We start from the raw sequence: 2,432 nt of genomic DNA, 5'->3' as shown, positions 1-2,432 counted from the left end.
TAGACATTGGACGAGAATGACTATGCAACTGTATGTAATTGAATGCCCCAATGGACAAAACTGTTTAACGAGTTGTCGATGCAGATAAAATTGATTTATTGCACTTTAAACGATTGAATGAGCGCTCTCATTGTGCATGTCTTCATTCACACGATTCACCCAATAAATGTTCTGGGATGGACGGCATCCAATGTCAAAGCTAGGTAGTGTAAATAATTATAGTTGGTCCTATGATGGATGGTTGCTTGCCCCTTTTTCCCATGCTAATTACTCACCCTTTCAACACACGAAAGGTCGAACAAGGGGCAGGCAATTGTAAATGGGTTTCCAATGATTGAAACTGTGCTGAGTGACGGACGCACTGAACGCACTGAAATGGTGTAAATGGTTGTCCATCTCACCTGGTCCAATAGTAAAAGGGGGACCTGACCCCAGCACTGCACAAGACCGTTAATCATGGTGCGTCATGGTACAATCGACAGTTGAAGCTGATGCCTATGTTAGCTCGCTGACCCCATGTGAAACAGCCTACAAATGAAGTACATTGTAAGGGTCGTAGAAGGCAATTAGGATTTTGTGGTACAGATTAATGGATTTTAAAGGATGAATGGATTTTTTGACAAAGATTGTTAAAATATTTAATATTTTTGGGATATTATTTTTGAATTTTGTTTAATTATTTTATGTTGGAAAACGAAAAACATATTTAAAAAAAAATCTGTCAGTATGGATGACTGGACTGGTTGGAACGAACTGGAACTGGTTGGAAAACGAAAAACATATTTAAAAAAAAATCTGTCAGTATGGATGACTGGTTGGTTTGGGATGAGATTTGAACCTACCGTGTGACGGCTGCCTCTGTCACCGAACCCTTCCACAAATGTCAAAATTGTACAATTAGGCAATTTGACTGTTGATTGAGAGGCAAATATTCGGCTAAAGTCTGAATAGATGCAACCCCCACCCCCCCCTCCCCCCCCCCACTCACGGAAACTCATTTTTGCAACTGAGTTACCCAAAAGGGTATATTTTTCAGACTTTTTACTGTAAGTATTTATTTATTTATTATTTATTTACTATTTTTAATTGTTATAAATAATGATTACAACGATTTCTCTCATTTTTGCTTAACTTTTACCTAAATTTATGGTAACTCAGTAGCGAAAAGTGAGTGCCGTGAGTGGGGGGCATCTATTCAGACTTTACTCGCCACAATGTGTTACATGGGTATTGAAAGGACATAATCAGGATCATGCTTCATTTCTTGTTTTCCTTTCGATCGTCATTCTCATCTGTCATTTTGTTGGCATCCGTGTTTGCGTTCAGAGCGCAAAATTTGAAGTGATAATATCTTTACCGGAGAATATATTTAGTTTTCGTAGCAATGCCTGGAAAATCTTTGAAATTTAGCAGAAGAGTAATTGCTCGACAAAATAAAAAACCAGCAGCTTTAGAGATGGGGTACGATCAGCAGCTTCTTCTGGAACGAGAAGCACTGCAAATGAGCCGGACGGCGTATCAAACATATGGTGAGTAAAGTGTGTAATTTGTTGCTTCATGCTGTTTAAAGGTATTTCATTTTATTAACAAAACGTTATCTTTCTATCATAGATCAATCCTCTCAACAAGATGACGATGTACAATGTGTGGAATATTCATCGCCACCAATCAACCCGAGTAACATCAGCTTTGACATCAACGATCTTGATGTTATAATTCAGGATATGGAAAATCAGGAGCCAATAGAAATGACATCGGAAAACTCGAAACAAAAGAATGGGAAATTTACGTTGCACTCGTTGAGGGAAAGGTTTCCTCAGCTTACGATCAAATCTGTACCCTCTTCCTTACCAAACACAACTCTCGCTGACGGAAAGTACAACACAAATTCGGGGTTTAACAATGCGGAATAGCTCGTCCGATTTTTCCTTACGAACGTATGAAGAAACACTCATGACGGATTAATAAACAAATAATAAACAAATGCAAAAAATATCTATTCTTTAATGATTAAAAATTTATTAAAGTATAGTTAATAAAGTAAGTCTGCCTGGATAAATACTGTTTGGGAGTTTAGCATTAAAATTCACAAATTCACAATAGCTTCATCCAATATTTGCTGTAAATGCCAGCTAAGGGACCCCAGCAAATAGAGAAGAGATAAATAATTAAAATGAAAAGAGGTAGAACTTGTAGCGGATCTGCCTTCACGCACCTGGACCGGGTATGGAATAATCATCAGGTAGGTACAAATGACCATCCTGCCATACGGGTACAATCAAGTAAAGAGAGCCTAAATTGGCAGGCCGATACCTCTTGAGGTTGTAAGCAGAAGAAGGAGATGGCGGTTCAAGGTACCGGTTTTTCAAGGTACTAATATTGCAAAGATTTTGTTAATAATTAAAATAGTACATTTTCTATACTGGAATCGC

At 38.0% G+C, this 2,432-nt stretch overlaps 1 protein-coding gene across 1 annotated transcript; it reads left to right on the top strand.

Annotated features, from left to right (window-relative positions):
- Positions 1-1,290: 1,290 nt before the first annotated feature.
- Positions 1,291-1,995, top strand: LOC118508100. Its single transcript, XM_036047583.1, has 2 exons — positions 1,291-1,529; positions 1,612-1,995. The coding sequence occupies exons 1-2, from the start codon at positions 1,385-1,387 to the stop codon at positions 1,911-1,913; spliced, it is 447 nt and encodes a 148-aa protein (XP_035903476.1). The 5' UTR covers positions 1,291-1,384; the 3' UTR covers positions 1,914-1,995.
- Positions 1,996-2,432: the final 437 nt, after the last annotated feature.

The sequence above is a fragment of the Anopheles stephensi genome, chromosome 2, assembly GCF_013141755.1.
Source record: "Anopheles stephensi strain Indian chromosome 2, UCI_ANSTEP_V1.0, whole genome shotgun sequence".
NCBI lineage: Eukaryota > Metazoa > Arthropoda > Insecta > Diptera > Culicidae > Anopheles > Anopheles stephensi.
The sequence above is the reverse complement of the archived record's forward strand: the minus strand, read 5'-3'. Positions and strand labels throughout refer to the sequence as shown.

What these genes read in the sequence shown, in the direction of transcription:
- LOC118508100 (XM_036047583.1), top strand. Translation starts at nt 1,385, where the DNA reads ATGCCTGGAAAATCTTTGAAATTTAGCAGAAGAGTAATTGCTCGACAA. An exon ending in GACGGCGTATCAAACATATG is followed by an intron (nt 1,530 to 1,611) that starts GTGAGTAAAGTG and finishes TTTCTATCATAG; the next exon opens with ATCAATCCTCTCAACAAGAT.